The following is a 23,061-nucleotide window of genomic DNA, read 5'->3' as shown; positions in this document are numbered from 1 at the left end:
GCAGTAAAACTATCTCAGTAGAAACAGAGGAGACATGGACTCACCTGATGTGCAGTCTGGACAGCACCGTCCCTTCACCTCTAAGGCCAGTGTGCCCACTGGACATGGTGGACAAGAGGGCTTGTAGCAAGTTACCTGAGCCCCTCGGCACTCACACACCTTGCAAGGGCCATCTTCCCACTTCTCTCCCTCCTACGTAAAAAAGTGAAGAACAGCATTGTCATCGGGGTACAGTAATTCAGAAGAGAGTTTGCTGCTGAAGAACTTACAATTTCCATAAGGACAAAGTGAAGGCAGCTAATCAGTACTCTGCCAAATCTAACTCTGAAATAGAACAACAGCAAAAGAGTCCTAAATTTAAAAAGACAGAATTTATCTTTCTTTGTTCATAATGGGTTTATTTCAATGTAGAGCATCAGCCGAAATATTTTAGGCACACTCAGAGATAAGCTGTGAAAGTATTCTAGGACTAATAGAATATGTAAAAGGCATTTAAAACTTGTTTCTCAACCTCTTTCACCAAAAACATCAAAGGAGATTACAATGTACCTAGTGATTAGCAGGTGAGTTAAATACAATCTTTAAAATAACAGTGAGACACTTAGTTAAAAACCTGAATTTCCTTATGGTTACCACAGTAAGAGTTAACAGTTGAGTCATTATATTCTAAAAATTAAAACTTTTGCAGGCCTACTTTTAATGGGCTGTAGATGTGCCCTAAGCTTTCACACACTAAAATACTCTTTTCATCCAAGCAAATTACGAAAATAAACATTAGTAGTCGGCAGAGATTCCAAATTGAATTGTGAAGAACAATTCATTTTTGCTTACAGGAAAGAGACAGAGTTTCTTACCAGAAAGTATTGGGGTGATGAGGGAGGTGAAACAGGAGAAAACAGGAGAGCAGATTTTAAAGTAACAATTTTATAAAATGCTTATTAAGTCAGCAGACATTGAACATCTCAAACAATTAATGTGACGGTATTTAGCAAAATGAACATTAAATGTTACAAAACTGAGCAATACTATCTTGAGAAGGCAGAAGTGCTTTTCTTCCATTTGAAAGCAGACCCGTCTCGAGATCAGACCCTTTATTGTAAGAATGCTGTGTTAAACGCTTGCATTTTCCCTTTAAAAGAAACCATATAACACTGTCCTGTAGACAATCTGGAGAGAACAAATTTGGGATTGTTTGGGGAATGAATGCTTGCAAACCCAAGAAGCTCTTTCTTCAGCACTTTGCAGTACATAAAACTCTACCGATGGTTAAACTGAGTTTTCTAGGCCAGAAAAAAATCAGGGAGAGAAAAATATCACAAGCAAGGGAAAGAATCTATGTAGGAGCTTGTGGTTAGAGAAGTATTAATTATCAACTGCCTAAAACAATTGGCTAAAGAAAAGAGCAAAAGTTCAATGCATCAAAGTCTGAATTATCATTAAGACCCTTAATTTCTGGTCATAGTGCCATCAAATGTGACTGTTAAAAATACTAAGGTACTACGTTTTCCCCATGATATTTCATGCAGATCATTACATAAAACAATTTTATAATGATCTATGTACAAGTTAAAAAGCTATACTTACTGGAATACGTTTAACTTCACTAGCATTTGAGGACATCTAGGAACAAAGAGAAATGTCTTTATTATGCCACTAAAAACACTATTAGGCTGATCTATTTATTTTTTCATTAGGAGTTATCCATTTTTCCCAAGTAACATGCAACTTTATTTATTGGTTATGAATAGACATGAAATCTATCTTATCAAAAACAAGAAAAGCATACTAATCTGAGATGAAAACAACACACCTAGGAAATACTTCTGAATTCTCACTTTGTGCCTGAGTACTTGGTTTCAATTCCCCTCAACACTAAGGACTTTATGGTCAAGGAACCTGAACTTGCAAGGGCAAATTCTTGAATTTTGCATGGTGCCAGAGCATGATGGAGATTTGTACTTATTTAAAATAACTTCGTTTTCTTTACTTTCACTGAGTTTAATTTATCTCCAAAAATGAGTAGGAAAATGGATACTATGAGAAAATATAAATTCAACATTTATAGGGAGGCTTTAAAACCTCCTAAATTCTTAGGAAATGAGAATGACTAAAGTGTGATCTATCACTAGGAAACAACGCCAACAGCAAAATAATAATATGCCGATGTTTTCAGCTTTTTAAAAATCGTGCCAAGACAGCACTGTTCTAAGTGCTTCACACATAACATCTCTACAGCCCCATGAGGTAAGTACTATTGTTATCACTAGTTTCCACTGAGGATTCAGTAACTTGCCGAAGATCACAGTACACAGCAAAGTAGAGATTTGAACCTAGAGCCTGCGCTGTTAACACTATACAATACTGCCTCCCCAGAATGTACAGAAACACTGGAAGGTTGACGGATGTAATTTACCCAAATCAGAAAAAAAAAAAAGAAAAGAAAAAAAAAAAGTGTGGAGGAATCAGTTCACCAGTCAAAGTCTTTATTCCTAATTTGTAGACAGTAGTTCCCCCTTATTCATGGTTTCACTTCCTGCAGTTTCAGTTAACCCTGGTCAACTATGGTGGGAAAATACTAAATGGAAAATTCAAGAAATATAAAATTCATCAGATTTGAATTGCATGTCATTCTAAGTAGTATGATGAAAATCTCAAGTTGTCTGGCTCCATCTTGCCTGGGACCTGAGTCCTTCCTTTGTCCAGCATGTCCACGCTGTAGATGCCACCGCCTGTTACTCAGGAGCCATCTTGGTTATCAGAGCCACTATCTCAGTATCACAGTGCTTATATTCAAGTAACTCTTATTTTACTTAATAATGCCCCAAAGTCCAAGAGTAGTGATGCTGGCAACTTGGATATGCCAAAGAGAAGCTGCAAAGTGCTTCCTTTAAGTGAAGAGATGAAAGTTCTTGACTTAATAACGAAAGAAAAAAATTTATGCTGAGGTTGCTAAGGTCTAAAGTAAGAATAAATCTATCTACGAAATTGTGAAGAAGTAAAAACAAATTTGTGCTAGTTTTGCTGTTGCAGCTCAAACTGCAAAAGTTACAGCCATAGTGTGTGATAAGTGGTTAGTTAAGATGGAAAAGGCATTAACTGTCAGTGGAAAACATGAACAGAAATGTGTTTCAATTGATGCCAGTCAGGATCAGTACTACTGACAGTTTCAAGCATCCACTGGGGACCTTGGCACATATTCTGTGATAAGTGGGTACTATTGTAATCCTATTCTGACCGGTCAAAGAAGCAGTTGTTTTTATGACCAACTGGCATATTTTAAAAAACATAATGAATTTATCAACATTCCAATACCCAACATGAAAAATACGGGCTACATAAATTCAGAAAATTTGAAAAGATTAAGATAAATGTATTTCCTTTGGGTAATAGAAAAGTGCAGACAGAGGGCAAAATAAAACCTTAGTAAATAGAGTTTTACCCCACGTGTAATCAAACAAAACCTTGTCACTGCTACCTGCAAAATAAATCTAGAGCCTGGTCACTTTTTACCAAATGCACCACTTCTTGCCTAGGCCAAGCCACCATTGCCCTTTGCCTGGACCATTACAAAACCCCACTAACCAGATCGCCTACCTCCAGTTTCATTTCCTTCTGTCACTCACCCATGCAGCAGCCAAAGTGGTCCTTTCATGAGTTAAGTGAGAGCCCAGCACTCTTCTGCTCAAAACTCCCCAACAGCTCCCATCTGCCTCAGGGTAAAGAACTGTGGTCTCTAGGCTACTTACCAGACCTCATGGCCAATGCCTTTCTCCCTCATTCACTAAGTTCCCACCAGACTCCAAATTCTTGAACATGCCAAACACACTTGTATCTCAATGACTGTGCATTTCCTGATCCCTATTCCTGGTATGTTTCCTCCTAGACATCTACCTGGCTCCCTCCCTTCAGGCTCTGCTCAAAGTTTTCTGTAAGAGAAACCTCGCCATTTTATATAAAGGAACACACCCCCTACATCCCACCGTCCTGCACAGCTACTGTCTGGCCCACTTGCACTGCTTTATTCTTCTACGTAGTGCTCCTCAGCACCTGACGTGTAGTATGTGTGGTGTGTGTGTGTGTGTGTGTTTTCTGTGTCCCTATACCACAAAGTATGCCCCACCAAGACAGCAGGAACTCTGCCTGTTGTATTCCCTTCTGTGTCCCCAGAGCCTGGTGCATAGTAGGTGCACAATAACATTTGTTGAACAAAGGCATGGGTAAAAGAAACAAGAAGGTAATGTCCCCTCATTAGATTAATTTTGAATTAATTTTAAATCATCTTTGGTTATTAGCCTGATACTCACGAATTTTCCATTTCCTTCATAAACACAATAACCATTCCTTGAAATGCATTCAGGACAACATTTTCCATCTAAGTGAATTAATTCTTCACCCTGTAGAAATAAGAGTTGCAGTGGCACATATATCAAATTAACATCTCCAGGTAGCAGGGCTAAATTGCGAAGCAGTTGGGTTCCCTGACTGGAATGAGAAACCCTGGCACACAGTTGGCTCTGGCCCTCTTCCTGTTTCATCTCCCCGTGTGCTGTCTTCCTATGGAAAGTCTAGACCACACAGCACACTCCTCCATGTGCCTTTTCTTTCCTTTTATGGTGAATACTTATGCTCTGATCCCTCCATAATTTTCTACCTGTGCCCAGGAGCTCACGTGAATAAGAAGGATGACCAAGGTTAATGTTATAGTCTAGGAAAGTTATGAGTTTCAGAAAAGGATCACAGTACCTTAAACATACAATTTGTGACTTTAGTTTCATGAACAGTGCTCAAATCAAACCACCAATTTTCCCTGAATACAAAATCAGATGCATCCCTTTATGCACAGATGTAGTCTTGGGCATAAATTAAGCAGTAGAAAACTAAACTTTACTCAATATTCTGAAACCCTTACTGCTAGTCAACTCATATCAAAACTATTCTTAAAATTATAAGAGGAATAATCTTAATTTATCTACCCTGCCATATTTGCGGATATTTAACTTTCCAAGTCTTATCATTTTCATTTCCCAGTATTGATAATTTTAAAATTTTTATTTTTTTATAAAATAATAAATGCTTGCTGTAAAAATGTAAATAATTTGCAATTCTCTAATTTAGAAAGTGTAATTCCACTGAAATCCCATCTCCCAGAAAATCTGATGTTAAAAACACCATCTCTGTTTCCAATTTTTCATGTGTATACACTAACATCTGATCTATATGTTAGTATTCTACACTAACATATAATATCTGTAGTCTAAAGAGTATTCTTTAAAGCACTTTTCACTTTTGAAAGATATATCTACTTTCTAAAGAATGGTAATGTTTCTCTAAATATTTAATATTTAATTTGGGGCCTGTATTATATTTAAAAGTGTAGAAACCATGTTAAATGAAAAATGAATAATATAAATTTGCATAAACAGAATAATCATAATGATATTTTGTTTAAAAACACTGTACTAATGACAAATATTATGAAAGCACTGGTTGTCTCTGGATGCACTGGATGTCTTTGGTAGCATTATAGATGGATTTTTAAGTCTCTTTTCCAGTTTTCTTGAGCCTTCAAAATTTTCTAGAATGAATATGTGTTATTTTACTGAGAGAAAATCTAAACGTTTAGAAGAAACACAAAAATACATAAATGATTATAATTATTTTGGAGTTATATAGATTACTGTCCATCAAGATTTCACGTCAATCAGAGGCCAGTAGGGAGCAGTGGGTACTACAGAGAGCAGATGTATTTACATATAAATTGTTTTGCAGAAACGTGACAAATCAGTTGGTAGTGAAGGCATAACACAGAAACACCGAAATTTGCTTTCAAAGCATATAAAAGAGTTGATACGCATGTAATCTAAGTCACTTAAAACAATGTTTTGAAACAAGACTGACTATGCGTACTTCTGTAAAAGACGAAACTCATGAGAGATTCTTGAGTGTCCACTAAAATATACACAGACAAAACTAAAAAGTGACTCCCTATCACCTAAATGAGGCAAAGAAAGTGGCTGGGGTGGTGGTGGGGCGGGGGCAGGTATTGAAAAAATTGTGGGAGGGAAATTAAAGCTTGTAGCAAAATACACAGAAGAGGGTAGGCACTCCATAAATGTGAGCTGCTTTGCCAGGCTCCCCTGGAGGTAAATTCCCTCAAAAGAGTGCTTCCTTTTCCTGATGAGCAGGTTAGTCAGTCCAATCTCAGTCTTTGGACTGGTGGATGTAGGTATGACTAGGTAGGGAAAGGATAGAAACAGAAAGGCCTATGCAACAGGAAGGTTGTTCTCCACCTTCAAACACCACTGTAAGTAACAGTAAGCACTGCTCCTGGGGCACAAGGATTCGGTTTTGGTGAGGTGGGAGGTTTCAGATAGATCTGCTATTTATAGAAGCAGCCTGAATGCCCCAAACCACATCAGTTCACTGCAGTGGGGAGTTCACTCCAATTAGCATTGGGCTTTTGAGTAAAATTGCTTTCAGAAACAAACACTCTTTCCCTTTAAAGAGGGTTCTGTTGCATAGGCCAGACAGAAATCTACCCTTTCCCCACCTAGTCATACCTACAGCCACCAGACCAATGATTAAGACTGGCCTAACCTGCTCATCGGAAAAGGAAACGCTCTTTTGAGGGAACCTACCTCCACTGGAGCGGGGAAAGGCAGCTCGCATTTACCATGTGCCTACCCTCTCCTATGCATTTTGCTCCAAGCTTCAATTTTTCCCGTTCCATTTTATGCTTCAGATGTGAATGCTAGGTCCTTTTCTTTAAAAGCTAATTTGACTTCTTCACCTGAATTCAGGTTCGAAGACATCATCAAATCTAGAAATATGAAAATCATTATATTGTGCTAGCCTACCATTGATTTGTTTATGTTTCAATGTTTAGAGATTTGGTGGAATATAGCAAAGACAAAGACCAGGCCATTTTCTTCTTTTTTAACAACAAAAACTGTATGCTGATTTCAAAGATATTCAGAACACTGCCGTTGATAACCAATGTGATCATGAAGACAACAGTGAAGCTGCACACCTTTGCCTCTTCTTTTAAAAATTAACTTCTCTGTATCTTTTTGAAGTGCATTGCACTCACACTTAATCCACCCTTGGTATCCAAGATCAGAAATCAAAATGACCTTGATATTTTACAGAAGAAGACAGGCAGAAAGTGGGGTAAAACTGAATAAAAATATCAACAGGGCACTTCCACTATGCCCCTTGGCAGACATAGTCATTTCCTCCAGGAGCTCCTAATATATTTAACTCATATTTTCATTGGTGCCATGCTATGATTTTTGCTTACATATCTGACTTCCTAAAAAGCCTGGAAACTCTTAAGGTCATAATGTGCCTTATTCATCTTTTTATCACCAGTGATACAAGTTAAGCAGGAGTTAGGAAATTAGTACATCCGGGCTTTATTTAACAAGGTCAACAGAAACATGGCATATAAAGAAGACTAAGTGATATTTTTCATCAGATTCAATGTCGGTTAAAATTTCACTTCTGACAGAGTTTCTAGTTTAGAACTCAGGGCTTTAAACAAAACTTGGGAAACATGGAAGTAATATGGAAAAAAACAATTTAGCTGGTTAAAGATCTGGAGAAACAGGCGAGGCATCAGAACTCCTCAATTCATAAAAGAAAAGACTAGTAACTAGAAAGGGATGAGAGAGTGTTATGGGGTGACTTGAGGAATACTGAAGTGCTCTCCACTTTGGCAGCTAATCCTCACATTCTCTAAGAATAGCCAAGAATGCCTGGCTCATGCCACCATAGCCAGGTGTCACAGCTGACAGCAGCAGGCAGGCATGTGGAAATGCAGAAATGCTGGGGATACAGGCTAAACAATTTTCTGTGACTGAGACTCTTTGTTCAGATCTCACTGAAATTAGACGGTTAAAGGACCCACCCTACCAGAATCTCCTCTCCCACATTTTTCGTAAATTCTAGGATGTTACATAAACGAAGGCCTTAGAAAATGAAATGAGATCCTTGGGGCAGACTGCCGAGGCAGGGAAGCCCAGCCTCAGCCCGAGAGAGACAACAAAAAAGGGCCCTGATTAGGTTTTCTTCTCATCTTCATCCAACCACCCTGACTCCCCTAATGTGAAGAAAAGAAATGAAAAGGCATGTGGGGGGAAATAAATCTGCAAAAAGCAAGTCCCTCTTTACCTAAATATGTCTCAACTCTGTCAAGACCTACAAGTAGGAGACAAATTGAAAAATAACCCTGCCAATGACAGCCATGTCTGAAAGGTTGTTCCTCCTTAGGCTCAGGGTTAAGAGGAGCTGAGAAGTAGGGGAGAAGAACTAGAGAGAAAAATGCCTTCACAGAAACCCAGGCCTCCAGATATTTCTAATTTCCCTCATCGACTCAAGTCCATGGCCCAGAGGGAAACTGGTGGGGCGGAAGGGAGCGGTGAGGAAGAAGGAGACAACTTTAAAAGCAATTTGTTTTGTAATGGGTCAAAATCAAGTTCAAAGAGAAAAAAAAAAAGTCATTTCCCTCCAATATACAGTATATCTATAGTCCAAACAGAGGCTGCTTTGTTAGAAGCTTCTAGAAATTCTGCAGACAGCAGAGGTTAACAGAGGCCAATGGAGTTAATTGTTTATAAGGTCCCCTTTGCTCTCTTAAAAACAGAAAGCATGTTATGTTTTTTCCTGATCCATGGAAGTGGCCCCTCTCATTCTGCTAAATGCTGTCAGTGAGGCCTACAACAAGAGCCCGGCCACCAGCACACCTGTGGACCCTGTTTCACAGCCGGGACGAACTGGGCTCGCCATCAGCAATGAGATCCAGCTGCGCTGTCTGATAGGCTAATGTCCCATATCATGTCCTTCCCTTTCACATCTCTGGCTCAGGGCTTCCAATTTGACCAGATGCACTGAGAGTTAAAAGCTCCAAGGGGCTGTTCCGAGCTAGTCTGAACAAACAGTGACATTCATTTTATACCATGGAATCTTTATGCTAGAAGGTCCTATGAAATGTGAGAAGTCAATGTGGACATCCCTGCTGCTGCCAAGAAGTAAAGAACAGGCAGGGCCCCTTACTATCCCATTAGAAAGAGCTGCAACAGTCGTAATGGAAAGGCCCCTGCTTCTTACCTGGGCACACTCCACTTTGGCACACTCTCCAGTCTGGCAGGTCACTTGGCCATGATTACACATGCAGAACTCACAAGCCGAGCCCTTCCACATTTCATCCTGGTACCGCACAACCCCATCATAGGAACAGCTCCCAGCAGGAGACACACATTCCTCACAGCATTGCCCATGACGCCGAGCCCTGCTCTGACCCTAGGACACAGGGAGCAAGGTGAGGGGCAGTCCTCAGGAGACAGTGAAACACTCGAGCCAACAGAGGCAGGAGGACCCAAAATACCAAAGCTCTACAGGGCTCTTTCCCTGGCCCGATCCACGATGGGCAGGATCCCTTGCACCTCAACCCTTCTTCCTAGGAAGCAGAGCTCTCATATCTTTATGTAACTTTGCAAACATTATACAACTTTTGATTCCCCTGGGAATAAGAAGTGCATTCCTTAAATGATCCAGAATAGAGCTTAGACAAGTAAGGTACACACTCTCAAATACCTTTCCGCATCTCAGGGGCAGGCAGGCCTGCTTGTGACACCTGACCTCACCTCGGTCACATATACACGTGGTGCAGGCATTTTCACTCCACTGCTCACCATGCTGCATGAAGACAAGAAAGAAGAACGTGGAAAATCAAACGTCCCATACATCAAACAGAAGCACTGACACATAAGATACCTGATTTTTATTACATTTGTAAGCTGAGCCACATTGAATGTACTCTTGAGAAATGATAACATTTAGATAGGAATAGCTTCTATGAAGACAGTCAATAAATGTCCAAAGGAGACTTTAGATTAATTTTCATTCACCTATATTCATTCTACAGGTGTGTTGAGGGCCCATTCTGTGCCAGGCACATAGAGACTTGGGACACTGAGATGAGCAGAAAGCCCTTGTTGACTGGCTCATCCATGGCATTCTTTAGCTCTTGGCTTTGCCAGGAGGCCCAGCCCTCACTGCCATATACTCACTTTGCCAGCTTCCCTTGCAGCTAGGGCCTGGACACTGTCCAACCGGAGGGGACCTCAGGGGAAATTTGCTAGAGTGGTGGAGGTCAAAGTAAAAATTCTCCTCCCACATGAAACAAAATCCCACCCCTCTCTTCTACCAACCTTTAGTAATAGCTGTGTGAGGATGAGCTGCCCAGGGCTGAGGAGGTCTCCTTGGGGATGGGATGGGACAAGATGAAGGGCAAATGCCAGCATGTTAAGGGTGGCAGGTAGAAAGATCAAAAGAGCTTAGATCCTTGAAGGCATCATTGAGACCTGAATTGATAAACTTGCAGCTGCCCCACCCTACCTCTAGACTTTGTGTTAGATGACATAATTAATATTAGCATTTTAGCCACTTTTACAGTGGGATTTCTGTTCCTTGCAGTTGAAAATGCCATTACAGATATAAAGCCTGTTTCTTCAAAGAAAAACTTAGTCTAACAATCCTGTCCAATAAAAATATAATGCAAGCCACATATGTGGCCACTGTGTCACGCAGCACAGATCTAGTACATATAAAAATCCTCCCCAATTAGTTATTTTCATTCAGATTCCAAGTGACCTGTCTAGTATTTTTGAGGCACCCATCCCCTAATACTTATTTTCAGATTTTCTACTGAGAGTTATCATCCTAATTTCTATTTAGTCCTTTTTAGAGTGGCGGGTGAGTAAGGGAAGTAATTGAGTTTATTTTTTATGTGTTCTTTGCTTTTGAGTAAGGTAACCTTTTTCTGGACCAGTTAGGCACTCCCAAGACAGAACATTCACTCATTCATTCATCTATTCACTCAATTTTTTAAACTCATCTTTATTTGATGCCTACTACGTGTTAGGCACAAAGTTATCCAGGCTACCCAATAGTACTTTTGAGTTTGCAGGTTCTACCACCAACAGCCTCTCGCCTCCCTTCCCTCTCTCTTCTACTACTCCTGGGTTTTCCCCAGTGTAAGATGGCAGGGGTGTGAAGAGACTGTTTCTGGATATCAATGCATAAAATCCAGCCAAAGCAGATAGACATCCCCAGAGCCTCAAAGCTAAATGTAAACTGACGGTAACCAATAATAGCCCTTTTTATCCCCTTCAAGATGTGTGAACAGTAAGTTCACCAAGGTTCATGAACCAGGTGCTGCTTGCCAGCACATTCCTTTATATTTATAATCCCCTTCAACATAATTTTTTCATACACGTTTTCTATGAAGAGAAGAGAAAAGCTGTTTATGTACTGAGTTACTAATCCTGGCAGAGTCAGACATGAGGGTGGCGACTTATGGTGGCTGGAGTGGGTGGAGGGCAGATGTGTGAGAACAGATTGTCAAAACACCTACAAGGGGAGCATGAAAGCTTACCTCATATACTTGGCCAGCTGCAGAGCAGGATCGTGCAGAGCACTGCGGGCAACATTTTCCAGGGACTCGGACTACAGTCTCATCCTTAACACCCAAAACAGGAACAATCCATCACAAAGTGATATTAATAAGATCCACATCAGCAGGAAAATTTCATTCATAGCCAACTAAATCATGCGCCCCAAGCATCTATAACAGCACTTGCCTCTCATTTAACATTTCTTAGTCACCTGGGGCTCTAATAAGAATGAACACTTCCAAGGTCAGGGTGCCCTTAAGAAGTTTGCATATGCCTCAAGTCCTGTCTTATTTTAAAAACAAAGAAAAGCACAAATAACAATAATAATGGTTCTTGGTGTCTTCCAGGCACTGTTCTAAGTGTTTCACATGACCCTATGAGTAGATGCTCTTATCCTTGCTTTACAAGCGAGAATAGTAAAGACCAGAGAGGTGTGTAACTTGCCCAAGGTCACACAGCTAACTTGGTAATAGTAACTGGTTGACAGCAGGACTTCCGAGTACCAACCATACCAACATTTAAGAACACTGATACTCCTGCAGAGTCATCCTGAAACTCAGAAGTGAAGGTATCCTTCCTCTAATAAGCTACTTCACTATTATTTTGCATATATATAAATGTGTACATTTATTTACATGAATGGACACATATTTATATGTGCATTGGAGGGATCTTTCACATGAAAAAAATCACTCATATCTCTAGATATCTGGGAATAAGCCAGTGCAGAGAAATGTGGGTGACAGATTAAATACCCAAAGAAGCCTTTCCCAACTGCCCTGTCCCTACATTCTCACCTCTACCACAACCAGCACTCCCAGAATATCAGACTATTTGTCTCTGCTGCCTTAAGAAGAATTTTCTTTCTTTAATTTTCATTAATGCCAAAGAGTCAGCCTCTTACTTTGACTTATCACTACAGCCTTCTTCAATGTCGGGAAAGGAGACAAATGAAAGGCAGAGGAAAGGGTGAGAACGAACCAACTGTCAATAACTAAGAAGTGGCAGATTTTATATAGAAGATAAATCTAGAACAGTTGTCTTCACTTTCTCTCATGAGCAGTAGAAAACGCAATTTTATTGTCATTGTTACTCTGGTATTCATGCTGCAAGGACAAGAAGGGCCAGTCTACTTGGGAGGGGTGGAGTCACAGAACTGTAATTTTTTGTGGAAAACCCCAGTCATACCTCAGCAATTCTTTAACCCCATTTTATATGATGAGTTGGATTCATGTATCACTACCTAACTGGGATTTATTTCAAGTGACTGAACCACTAGAATTAAATTGACAACTATTTTCTGTGTTTTAGGTTGTTTTATTTCTTTATTTTTCTATATGCAAAGTATTATGACCACTGATGTTTAATGGAATATGTGGAAATTGAACTTGCACTGCAATCATTTAGCGTTTCTTGACTTCAGACAGACCTCTTCAGTTTAATAAGCTTTCAGTGAGAAAATAAACGTTAGCTGATGTTACACCATTCAGCAACTTTATTATAATAAACAAATGAACTAAGCCTTACACAATGTCAGACAAACAGGAAACAAATGTCAAAATCACAAATCTTGAATAGGCATAGAGTTAGCATCAATCCGTCTTAACCAGCATGGAGTAGACTCAAGAACTGTAGCAGAGTCCCCATGAGTATACGCAGGGAGGGAGGTATTACCTGTACGGTGGTTGGTATAGGGCAAATTGTGCTTTCCAAATCTTATTGGCAACATCTAATTATACGTCATATTGACCAAAACAGAATCTTTCTTCAAAAATACAAACTAACAAGAGCAGGAAGGAAAAGCATTAAAGAGAACATTTTCAGGAAACAAGAGAACTACATGATTGAGAGCTGAGATCCATCTGGACTGGTGCATTACAGCCAGGACTGGAGAGGAAGTAAGAAGAAGCTGAGTAGGGAGGTGGAGCAGTGATGGGAAAGGCTTTTTGATGTACACTTTTGTTGCTACCATACACCTGAATTCTATCATTCTGACCGCCATATACAGGCCCTTCTAACCACAGAGTGTAATACGCGGGCCAATAAACAATGGTCCGTGGGCTAAATCCAGCCCACTGCCTGTTTTGGTAAATAAAGCTTTACTGGAACATAGCCATGCCCATTCATTTATATATTTGTCTATGGCTGGTTTTGTGCTACGATGGTATAGTTGAGTAGTTGTTCCGACTGTATGGCACACAAGGTTAAAAACATTTGTTATCTGGTTCTTTATGGAAAAAGTTTGCCAACCCTAGGTCTAATATGGTGCCCAGTAAACAGGGGTTTAGTACTAAAATGTATTACTAATGCCACTACAACTTGGGGTAGGACTACTACTAAAGATATATTCAATTATGGTTTCCAGTATTCCTTAAATAAAAATACTTATGATAAAGAAGTTTATAGTGTATTATGGCTGAAAGCTCTTGACAAAATTTCTCCCCAGTACAATACTCTTGAAAATACAGAAAGACATTAAAATCCCACCAACAAAGAGTAAGATGAGCAGTCCACCTCCTGCCATTGCCAGGAGGAAGCCCCACTGACCCCAAGACATTCTATGGCCTGCCATTGCTGTGCAAGCCTAAATAAAAATAAGAACCATCATCTCTTCCCAACTTTCCACCTTCTTAGATCTAACAAAATATGACCTTCTTTTCTCCAATGTGTGGCCACTGCTGTTTGAGGCAAAGAGTTAGCCCTAGCCCTTCACCTCCCTTAATATCTTTCTTTCTGCATCTAGTCAGAGCCCATGATGTCAAACAATAAAACATGAGTGGGAAGTATGTGTGCTGGGGAAGTAGAGGGAGTGATAAAAAGCAGTGAGGAAGGAGAGTGCCCCAGTGTAAAGAATCACAGTCAGAGAGAGACATGGAAAGAGCCTTCAAAGCAGTGCAGGCTGAAGATCTGAGTTTTTTGTTCCATGTATTCAGAACACAAGAGGGTTGGGCAGTGGAGAAAGAAAAAGAAATGATCTTGGTCAATGTAGCTACACTAAGTGAAACTTGCCAGATCCTTGGATTAGGAGGCGTGCTTATTTCCTAGCATCTGGCTATAAATCCACTTACCCTTGCAGCTTTCAAGCAGTGACTATAGACTGATTTTTCTTGATGAAGGATGAGGAAATAGAAAGAAGGGAACTTGGGAGAAAACTCTGAAGAATGACCAGTAGGAAAGGACAAATATCTTCTACTCATCCTAAGTTCATAGCTGAGGCAGATTAACAAGAGAAAAGCATAAAAATGTATTTAAGTTTTATGTGACACAGGAACCTTCATAAGGAAATAAAGACCCAAAGAAACACTTAACCCTGAGTGTTTTCTTAGAGCAGCTGTGATAAAGAATGGATAGCCATTCCATTGGGCAAAAAGTATGATCTAATGATAACATACTGGGGAAAAATTTGCAAGGCAAAGGAAAGGGTGATTTTTCTCTGTGTCCCTGTGTCTTCAGAGATAAGGGTGTTCCTTTTGTATAGATGTAGGTATAAGGACAGCACCTCTCACATGAGAGTCTTAAAACCTGCTTTAGGGAAAGATCTGAAAATGCTTCCTAGGCTTCGTGACCTGCTTCAGGGTAGAAGGGCAGGGGGAAGGTCAAAGTGATTTTCCTGCTACTCCCATTTACTCAAATTCCTTCTGCTCAAAATATTCAATATGCCAAGATGCTGTATTTGGGATAGCATGTCCAGAAACCCATCAAAGACAAAGACGTAACATTCTAAAGATTCAGAGAAACAGCAGATTTCTGGAAACTATTTACTACAGGATCTAAAAGAAAACGTTTAAAAGCCATTTTGTAAGTTCAGTAAGATGCAAGAATATGCAGACTTTATCAAACAGAATCAGGAAGCAATAAAAAGTAAACAGGATAAAAAACTAGATGAACCAATGATAGCAGAAATAAAAAAGAAGACTTAATTAAACCAAAATTGTCAAATTAAAATCAGTATTAGAGATACTAGATAGGAACTTAAGAAACTCTTGCCATGCAGAGGAAATGCACAGTGAAAAACGATGAGAGAGAACATAATGGATAATGAGAAGGAAAGAGAGAGGAGCAATCTAAGAGTCATGGATATTTCTGGAGAAGTGAGAATAACTGGAACAGATATGATTAATCAAAGCCATCACCGAAGAAAACATTTCAAAAACTGGAATACAGTCTAAAAGAGCTCCATAATATTCCAGGCAAAAATATATAAAAAGATAACTCACCTAGAAATATTCTGAAAGATGTTTGAATTAAAAAGTAAAGAAACATCCTATAAGAATGCAACAGAGTAAAATTAGCTGCATATAATAGAATAGAAAGCAGACAAACCTCAGATTTCTCCTCCATGGCACTAAATTCCAAAATTCAGTGGAAAGGAGTCCATAGGGTCAGGATGGGAAGAGATTATAGTCCTTCCAAATTTTAGATCCCTCCAAATTGTCTTTCATGTATGAAAGCAACAAAAAAGTCACACTCAAATACGTAAAGGCTCAGAAGACTTACCAATCATCTATCTTTCTATCTTTTTTCCTTTTTTTTTTTTTTTTTTTTTGAGACAGGTCTTGCTCTGTCACCCAGGCTGGAGTGCAGTGGCATGATCATGGCTCACTGCAGCCTCAAGCTCCCAGGCTCAAGTTGTCCTCCCACCTCAGCCTCCCGAGTAGCTAGGACTATAGGCATGCATCATCATGCCCAGCTAATTTTTGTATTTTTTGTAGACTCAGTGTGTCACCACATTACCAGGATGGTCTCGAACTCCTGGACTCAAGTGATCCACCCCCATAGGCCTCCCAAAGTGCTGGGATCACAAGTGAACCACCACACTTGGCCCATCTATCTTGAAAAAACATCCAAAGATAAGTTCAAACTACTCAGATTAATTAATATTAGATTTGATAAAAGTATGGTATTAAAATTCTCACAAGAACACTCATCAGACTGAACAATTTCAGGGAGCCTACAGAAATGTGGAAGGGTTATGGTTATGGCTCTGTTCACAAAGCATCTGGACAAAAGTTGAAAGCAGGCAACTTCAGTATGAATTTACATCCTTCGTTAGAAGAATAACCCCTTATGTGAACATAAGGAATTTCTCCTCTTGTCAAGGATTATCACCAACTTTTAAAATGTGATTATAGCTATGCTAACAAACATAACTACATTTTGTTACCAAAATATTGGAATGAATTCTCCTCCCCTCTCCATCACCAAATCTATCTTGGTCTTTTTGAATGGTGGAAATATGGATGATTGTTTTCCTTTCTGCTTGTCCACCCTTGCCAAACTTTCATTAATGATTACAAAATTCCTTTTGAAATTTAAAAAATAAAAATAAAAACCTTACATTAAAATTCACAACAACCCTTGAAGATAAGTTGCAAATTTTTCCAGAATTCAAGACCTGAAAATACATTTCTACTGATAAACTTGTGTTTTCCTTATATTTAATGATGTAATGTATATAAAATTCTTGGAAGGGCTTGATGTTAGCAAACGTCATTATTATGATTATTATTAGGCTAGTGCAAAAGTAATGGGCATTACAAAGACCGCATTACTTTTGCACCAGCTGGCATTATATATAAATGTGTAATTCATTATTCCAGGATTAGTAATGTACTGATTAAAAATACAAGTCACATGTAGTCTTCTGAGATTGCAATGTAGAATTGTTTAGGTTAAAAGTGCTGACACCATGAGCAAGTTACTTACACTCTCTGGACCTCAGTTTTATCAGCTATAGAATAGAAATCATAATAATAGCTCCTATTTTGTAGTGCTGTTATAAGAATTTAAAAGCTCTTATAATTAATGGCTGATACATAGTAAACACCCGTGATGGTGGTAGTGATGGTGGTGGTGATGGTGGTAGTGATGGTGGTGGTGATGGTGGTGGTGATGGTGGTGGTGATGGTGGTAGTGATGGTGGTGGTGATGGTGGTGGTCATGGTGGTAGTGACAGTGGTGGTGATAGTGGTAGTGATGGTGGTGGTGATGGTGATGGTGATGGTGGTGGTGATGGTGATGGTTGGATGGTGGTAGTGATGGTGGCGGTGATGGTGGTGGTGATGTTGGTAGTGATGGTGGTGGTGATGGTGATAGTGATGGTGGTGGTGGTAGGTATGGTAGAGGTGAGGTGATATTTTCCACAATAGCACTAATTTGACAGCACCCCTTTGGATCATCAGAACATCCAGTATATTTGTTAACAAACTGTATCATTAGGTATGATAAACATCCAAAATTTAATAGTGACATTAAATCAAGAAAAATGATTCCAAATGATCTGACAGTTGAGATTTTGTTTATGTAATGGCAAAAATATAGACTTGATGATACAACAGTGATTAAAATCAATCTATTTCCAAGTCTTCAGAATTGCTTGCATACTAATTAGCTCTAAAGTATGGTACCAAATTTCATCTTTTTACATTATGTATATTAACACAAACTGTAAGTGAATATTGCACATGAAGCTAGAGTTTATGTTTAATGATTTTTAAGATGAGAAATAGTACTTTCAATTATTCCAGTAGCTGGTCCCCTAATATGCAATCCGAGGTTACATTTTTTAAGATTTAAAGCAGAAGGTCTCCAATGGACTCTTCTTTCCATTCCTCCTTCCCACCTCCCTTATTATTATCGTGGCAAACTGCTTAATTATCCTTCATACCCCAGGGGACTAGGCCCCAAAATGGGCTTAATCAGAATGCCTCAACACTAGAGTGTCCTCCAAATGTAAGAACATTAGAACAAGACACTGTGCAACTCTATCAACAAGCTCATCTGCCATCTTAAAGCAAGGACATGGCCTTGTGATGAATTGGGACATGAGACATGAGCACAGTAGTTGGTGTGGTGTGGATAATACAATCTAGTCTTTCAATTAGATACACTTCTCCTTTATTTGGCATTTAGCATTTCTTGTCTAATTGCCTTTTGTCGCCTTTAAAAATATTGCCCAATTGTCACAATATGCTATGTCATTGATTTTGTTTTATTTGACACAAAGTACTGCTTTGTATCAACTGAATGTTGGTTTCCAGCTTTTCCTTAGATAAAAAAATGAGCTATTTTTCGACTGGAGGCAAACTCCTTTCATGGTTATATATCAACTCCATGGAACATCCATTGGAGCCTCTGGAAGAGTAAAAAACTGTAATATAAAATATCATGTATACCACATTTATTTGCAATTGATTTTCTCTTCTAAATTTGTGTGAAGAGGCTAATGTTTTGAGAATCAGATCAGCTTTAAATGAACAACAAAATCCCACTATCTTAAATGTCCTCAGAGAAAATCCTTTGATAATTTGAATCATTATCCTATAAGAATTAAATTGTGTACATCTGGATAATCATGTTCAAAGATATGCATTATGTCTTTAAAAAGCAGACTATACCTATGCATTGAAAAACAATAACAAATCTAATCACATTATTAAATTTTCCAGATGTTTAGCTTGACATTTTTGGAGCATCTGCCATTAGAGCTGGAGGCTTCCTTGTGTGAACCCTCAAGGCTCAGTTGCATTATATAACAATTAGCCTAAGTGGCTGGTAATTAGACCTATCTGTAGTTTCTAAGGGTAAAAGAAATGTCTCAGAGGTGGTCTCCAAAATTACAAGGAAAACAAAAAGGTCTTTGCTTCTTGTTTCTAGTGCTTCTGAGGCCTGCCTGCCATAATCTCAGAAGAGACTCCAAGTTCTTCAGTAGCCTGTGAAGGCTGCATCCTTAGGTTATCTTCCTTACCTGGTTACAAAATAGAGGCTGACACTGAGCTGTGAAGCACTGGGCAACCCCATTTCTACACAGACATTTGGCACACCGGCTCAGCTGCCAGTCCTCCCCATCCTGAAACACACGGCCTTCATAGGAACAGGGTTCTGGAAGGTCAAAGAAACAAGGATTACTAGTGGGATGGCATTTGTTGATCCCAGGGCTGACTGCATGGAGGTGCAGCCAGTGCAGTTGCACAGGGCCCACTGGTCAGAAGCCCAGTGCACAGAAGGAGGTCCTGTATTTGGTGTGCAATGCTCAGCAGTCACTATCTTGAAATCTCTGAATTTGTGTTTTATAGGTGAAGCTTTGAGGCTCAGCTCATGCATGGTCCCACCTGCTGCTGGCTTCCTGGGATGAGTTCTCAGCTACCAGCTCCTCCACTCTGTCCCAATGAATGCTGTCATCCCCAACCCTCTTGGGGGCTGGTGCCAGGAGGTTGCATGCGCCCTATGCACCAAGTCACAGGGTAGAGCCTGGGGTGTCTGTGAGGGCATCCTCTCACCCTTCATTCCCAGGCTCGAGGGAGGAAAACATTAAATAGCAACTAAAAAACTTGACAAATATGACAGGTTGAGAGAAAGAGATCACAGAGGCAAACAAAAAAACAACAACAAAAAAGCTTTTTCCCCTCTTGATTTTTGAACAAGGGACCCTACAGTTTTGCAAATTATGTTGTTGGCCCCAGTTGATCCTCCAATCTTTCCAGGAAAATACTTTCAAATTCTTTCTCATGGAGAGTCAATGAGAAAGCCTCTGAGGACCTAAGAAAGAATCCCACAAACTCAGACAACCTACTCCCCACACCACCCCCAACTCTGTTGTTCCAAGTATTTTCACTTATAGGGTTTGTTATTTAGCCCAAAACATCTGTCAGTCCTTTTCTGGTAGGTGACATCTGAAATGCATGAGGCAAGCATTTTCCTTTCATCAATTCTTGGGCATATTTTTTCATCCCTGGAATTCTCTAGGGTAAATAAAGCATTACTGGAAATGGAATAACTGGGGATCAGAAAGAAATGAGGTATCTTTTTAACGAGAAAAAGCAAGAATAGAGTGTGCATTCCAGTTGTTGTTAAATAAAAGTATTCTAGCTATTATATGTTGTGAGAGAGCATAATACAGCAATGATAATAATTCCTATTTATTATATAGTATACACTACCTAGTTATAAAAATGGAAAGAATTATAGATCCTCAAAATGTAATAAAAAGAGTATGGGAACAAGTGTGGATTCCAAGGAGAGGGCCTAAAAGTCCGACCCTGGCTTGCTGAACAAAATCTGGGTGTCTTGGTTTCTAGGCGGGCATACTTTCTTCAGTGGGGATGAAATAAAGATAAATAAAAGGCATGCTTCCTGTCGTGTGTATCTTGGAGAAAGATGTTACGTCATCTCAAAGACAAGCCAACAGAATTAGTGTTGACAATACTATACAGAGAACTGATTTATTCCTTTTTCTGTCCACTAAGGAGGCAAAAGGAACCACCTTGGCCTTATGGAATCATATCAAAGGATCTTTTCCCTATTTCCTTGCGTCTAAGAAGCTGTGAATGCAGAGGGATAAATATCAGAAACTCACAGAATCTCAAATTTGGAAGGGCGCTTAAGGATTTGTTCCAATCTCACTCTCTGGGACACTCCACCCTGCCCAGTGCGAGGTTTTGCACTTGGTTCCAACATGGAATGGGGTTAGGAAATCTTTGAGCCACACTGAGCAAAAAAGAGTAGAGTTGGGGTATTGCCATGTGAACCTCCCAAGCAAAGAGGGTCCACTTCTACAAGCTCATACTCACTCCCAGGGCCCACACAAACTGGGCAGCAGCTTCCTTCAGGGATGAATGCCAGCTCCTGGTGTCCACATGACAGCGGTGGGCATGGCTGAGGGGTACATCGGACTTCCCCATGATTGCAAGAGCACACACTACATGGAGAAGAGGCCCATTCCGTCCCATGCTGTGTGTCAGGGAGACAAACAAACAAACAAAAAAAAGTTAGTGCCAAAATACAGGTTTTCATTCAGCCAAACAGAAACAAATCTTCTTTTACACAAACTAAGGATGGAGCTCAGGGAAAGGCAGAAGAAAGCTATGAGCTTGCAAGGTTGAGAGTGGAATTTGCAATGTTCCAAGTCAAAGGCCAGTTTAAACATGGACTTTCTCTTTCTATTACCCTAAGATTTTTTATTTACAAATTTCAGAAAATTTGTAAATACAAAAAGAAAATAAAAATAACCTAGTCTCCTATCATTTAAAACATTCTCCCCAGTTCAAATACACATATATTTACTGTGTTCTTCATAATGACTATATCCTTTTCAGTAGCTCTCTCTGATCCTGTTTCCTTTCTTTGACTTTACTTTTTTGTTTGTTTGTTTGAGACGGAGTCTCGCTCTGTCGCCCAGGTTGGAGTGCAGTGGCCCGATCTCAGCTCACTGCAAGCTCCGCCTCCCGGGTTTACGCCATTCTCCTGCCTCAGCCTCCAGAGTAGCTGGGACTATAGGCGCCCACCACCTAGCCCAGCTAGTTTTTTGTATTTTTTCGTAGAGAGGGGGTTTCACCGTGTTAGCCAGGATGGTCTCGATTTCCTGACCTCGTGATCCACCTGTCTCGGCCTCCCAAAGTGCTGGGATTACAGGCTTGAGCCACCACGCCCGGCCTTGACTTTACTTTTTATCTTGATTAGTTCCGCTCCCCCCTTCTCTCTCTCCCTCTCTGTCTCTCTCTGTTCCAGTGATCTCATGGTCCTGAGGAAAGTGCAATAGCCAACAGGGAGCACAAGCAGGCAATAATGTACCCAAGCAGTGAGTTGCACAAACCAAGGATCTACTTGGCCACATGCACGTTCTCAGATCCCAGTTCAGCCCTTCCTGCCTTGGAAACTATAAGTAAGTGACTTCATCTTTTTCAATCTTAGTTTCTTTGTCTATAATAATTAAATGGTATGACAACATTCCCTTCACCAGTGGGCTCTTCCAAGGGTTAAATGAGGTGGCCTGCTAAAGAGCCACCCAGGTGTGCAGTGCACTGGTGCTCAATTCAGAGTAGAACAGTGTTACCCAGGGCTGGGGAGATGTTGGCCAAAGGCTACAAACTTCCAGCTATTAGATGAACAAGTTCTGAGGATCTAAAGTACAGCATGGGAGGTAATGGATGAGTTAATTAATTTGATTGTGGTAATGATTATACGATATATATGCATATCCAACTGTGTTGTACATCTTGACTACATTTGATCTTCATTTGTCAATTAAACATCTTAAAATAAAAAGATGCTCAATGTTCTCCCATTTCTATTGAATGAGTTCCTGACTTTCCTCCCTTCTTCCACACCTTGTGTTGATTGTAAGTAGTAGGAACGGACACAGATACAAAGGTCAAGTCCTGTGCCATCCATTTTTACTTCTGCTACAATTATATGTAAATTTCAAATTTAGTACAGCATAGAAATGGGCAAGTCCACAAACTGTGGGCTAATAAAAGACAGGGCAATTGCCCTTTATTCTTGAAAAGGCCTACACATGAAAGCAAAGAAAGAACTTAAAAGAAAATTGATAGGTTTGAATGAGCTAAATTTTTTAAATCTGCCAAAAATACATGATTAAAATATATAAAATAAAATTAAAAGGCAAAGGACAAACTGACTTTAAAAATTACAGATTACATTAATTAGAACTAAACTCTAATACATAAAAGCATTTATTAGAAGAAAAAGACCTTTCAAATTTTAAAAATAGCAATAAACTTATAGAATGTTCAAATTTATTAATTGTAAAAAATACTAATTATAAAATAAAACTTGGATAACATTTTAAATATCTGATATGAAAAGA

General features: G+C 39.6%; 1 protein-coding gene across 4 annotated transcripts in view; it reads right to left on the bottom strand.

The window, feature by feature from the left end:
- Window positions 1–23,061, bottom strand: part of FRAS1 (Fraser extracellular matrix complex subunit 1) — a 453,697-nt gene that overhangs the window by 262,322 nt on the left and 168,314 nt on the right. For all 4 annotated transcript variants that reach the window (XM_031664538.1, XM_031664536.1, XM_031664537.1 and 1 more), the window contains exons 5-12: window positions 21,026–21,185; window positions 19,204–19,337; window positions 11,438–11,521; window positions 9,595–9,696; window positions 9,109–9,300; window positions 4,305–4,394; window positions 1,585–1,620; window positions 45–192 (exon numbers count right to left, since the gene is read on the bottom strand). In XM_031664538.1, coding sequence (XP_031520398.1) covers window positions 45–192; window positions 1,585–1,620; window positions 4,305–4,394; window positions 9,109–9,300; window positions 9,595–9,696; window positions 11,438–11,521; window positions 19,204–19,337; window positions 21,026–21,185 — 946 coding nt within the window. The remainder of the gene's footprint in view (window positions 1–44; window positions 193–1,584; window positions 1,621–4,304; window positions 4,395–9,108; window positions 9,301–9,594; window positions 9,697–11,437; window positions 11,522–19,203; window positions 19,338–21,025; window positions 21,186–23,061) is intronic.

Source organism: Papio anubis, chromosome 3 (assembly GCF_008728515.1).
Source record: "Papio anubis isolate 15944 chromosome 3, Panubis1.0, whole genome shotgun sequence".
NCBI classification, from domain to species: domain Eukaryota; kingdom Metazoa; phylum Chordata; class Mammalia; order Primates; family Cercopithecidae; genus Papio; species Papio anubis.
This window is presented reverse-complemented; position numbering and strand designations above follow the sequence as displayed.